Source organism: Saprolegnia parasitica (genome assembly GCF_000151545.1).
Source record: "Saprolegnia parasitica CBS 223.65 unplaced genomic scaffold supercont2.96, whole genome shotgun sequence".
NCBI classification, from domain to species: domain Eukaryota; phylum Oomycota; class Saprolegniomycetes; order Saprolegniales; family Saprolegniaceae; genus Saprolegnia; species Saprolegnia parasitica.
Window position 1 is genome coordinate 65,065 of NW_012156490.1, and position 2,403 is coordinate 67,467.

At 58.8% G+C, this 2,403-nt stretch overlaps 2 protein-coding genes across 2 annotated transcripts in view; both read right to left on the minus strand.

Annotated features, from left to right (window-relative positions):
- SPRG_22324 (hypothetical protein) overlaps positions 1–617 on the minus strand; it is a gene marked incomplete at both ends in the record, with an annotated part of 9,288 nt that extends 8,671 nt beyond the window's left edge. Inside the window, one exon of the mRNA XM_012352319.1 lies at positions 60–617. Coding sequence (XP_012207709.1) covers positions 60–617 — 558 coding nt within the window. The remainder of the gene's footprint in view (positions 1–59) is intronic.
- A 332-nt stretch (positions 618–949) lies between these two features.
- On the minus strand, positions 950–1,542 carry SPRG_22325 (hypothetical protein; the record flags this gene model as incomplete). The annotated part of the gene is made up of 2 exons (XM_012352320.1): positions 950–1,437; positions 1,500–1,542. 2 exons carry the CDS (start codon positions 1,540–1,542, stop codon positions 950–952), a joined length of 531 nt encoding a protein of 176 aa, XP_012207710.1.
- Between the last annotated feature and the right edge of the window lie 861 nt (positions 1,543–2,403).

The following is a 2,403-nucleotide window of genomic DNA, read 5'->3' on the forward strand; positions in this document are numbered from 1 at the left end:
GCTCGCCGCCGCCTTCGTTCGCCGGGCGTTTGGCCGGGGGGCGACGCCGATGCTGCTACGATCCGAAGGTAGTCGCGCGGAACTTTGGTTTCCTTTTCGCCGTCGTCGTAGTCGATGTCGTAGCGGTCGTCGGCGTGTGCCCGCGCGATCGTCCCCGGGTAGTACGTCTTGCCCTTGTACTTGGCGTCGACCTTGGTGCCGACGGTCAGCAGCGACGACTCTTTGGCCGTTGCTTTGGTCTTGGCCACGGTTGGCGCCTCGCGCACATTGATAAGGTCCCGATGTACCTTCTTCTCGACCTCGCCGTCGTCATAGTCGATGTCGTAGGTACCGTCGCCGTGCGCCTTGGCCACAGCGCCGGGGTAATACGCTTTGCCCTTGTACTTGGCGTCAACTTTGGTGCCGACAGCAAACGCGTCGGGAGCGAGTACGATCGCCTGCTTGGCCGGCGTCGCCGCCGCCGAGTATTTTTCAACGTCGCTGAACGGCACGTTCTTCAGAAGCGTACCATCCTTGAGCTTGACGACGTAGGCCGACGACGCGACGCGGATCTGGAGGAGCTCGCCGAGCGCGCCCGAGCTCCTGACGCGTACGCTGTCGCCGACGTCGAGGGGCATGTGTGTCGTGCCCCCACAAGATCGCGATCTGGCTAATCGCACGCCATTCATTAAACCACGTGGCAGCCGGAGCGACCACTTGGCGGTTTCCGACGCAATTTCGACCCCAAGGAGTCCGACTCGGCAGCTTTCACGTCGTGACTCTCCAATAATGACGATCAGTAGTATATTTTGCATGGAAAGTGTGTACAATACGCTTTATTGAAGCAAAATTAGTGGTAGGTATCACGGATTTAAGATAGATAACTTGGCGGTTGGATCCACAAGATTTTGATGAATACGAAAATCATGTTACATGCGTAGTGCCTCCAAATACTTTTGTCTTCCTACACTTAGGGCGTGCCGGCAGCGCGACCGGCCTTGAGGTTGGCCGCGTACCAGAGCAGCTCGGGGAAGAAACCCTTGCTCACGGCCGCCAAGGAGTCGGCGCCCGCCGCGCCGGCCGTGACCGAACCGTCTTCGTTGAGAAGCGCGTGGATGGCCGGGAACGGAAGGATCTTGGGGATCGTGATCAAGCCGAGCTCGCCGAGGTACGGGCGCAGCTGGATGGCCGCGCGGACGCCGCCGTACGGGCCCATCGTGTAGGACGCGATGCCGGCGACCTTGTAGTAAAACTCGTTGTGGTAAAAGTAGTTGAGGAGCGACGAAATGACGGGCGAGAACGTGTGGTTGTACTCGGGCGTCACGACGACGAACGCATCGCTCTCCGTAAACTTGGCGTGCAGCTCGACAAGCGCCGGCGACCGGTCGGCTTCCGGAATGTAGTCGAAGCGCGTGCCAAAGAGCGGCACGTCGAGCGCGACGGGTCGATGAGGTGCACCTTGGCGCCGAGGGCTTCAAGCTGGGCCTGGACATAGCTGCCGGCGCGGACGCCTTGGCGACCGGGGCGAACCGAGCCGAGGATGACAGAGACAGTGATGGCCATGGTGGAGAGTTGGGTGGGAGCGAGAGAAATGAAAAGTGAGTGTGCTGGTCGAGATCAATGGCGAGTGCACCTAGCGTGTCTGTTCTCCATGTCTCTGGGTGCAACGTGCGGTTTGACCATGGCGCGACTCTGAGGAAACAACTTCCAGAACGTAGCACTTGGCGCGCCGACTTCAGCGGATGCCGCCGAAGCAACTTCCTAAAAATATTTTAGATGGTCCTTGTCATCACACTATACTGGATATTCGTATGTTGAATAAAATCCGTCTTTAAATACTAAGATTGCACTTTCTCCAAGATCCGAGCTTCGTTTTGATTGGCCCGTGGCTGGATGTCGTGCGCCAATGCTGCGATTTCATTGGCCATTGAAAAGACGCCGATCCACTGTGGACCAGCCCACGCAGATTACTCCGCGGCGATTGTGTCTGGCTAAAGGCGACTTTGCAGAAGTTGCTCCCCGTCGGTCAACGGCGCAAGCTCTCTGATCTCGACCAGCACACTCACTTTTCATTTCTTCCGCTCCCTCCCAACTCTCCACCATGGCCATCACTGTCTCTGTCATCCTCGGCTCGGTTCGCCCCGGTCGCCAAGGCGTCCGCGCCGGCAGCTATGTCCAGGCCCAGCTTGAAGCCCTCGGCGCCAAGGTGCACCTCATCGACCCCGTCGCGCTCGACGTGCCGCTCTTTGGCACGCGCTTCGACTACATTCCGGAAGCCGACCGGTCGCCGGCGCTTGTCGAGCTGCACGCCAAGTTTACGGAGAGCGATGCGTTCGTCGTCGTGACGCCCGAGTACAACCACACGTTCTCGCCCGTCATTTCGTCGCTCCTCAACTACTTTTACCACAACGAGTTTTACTACAA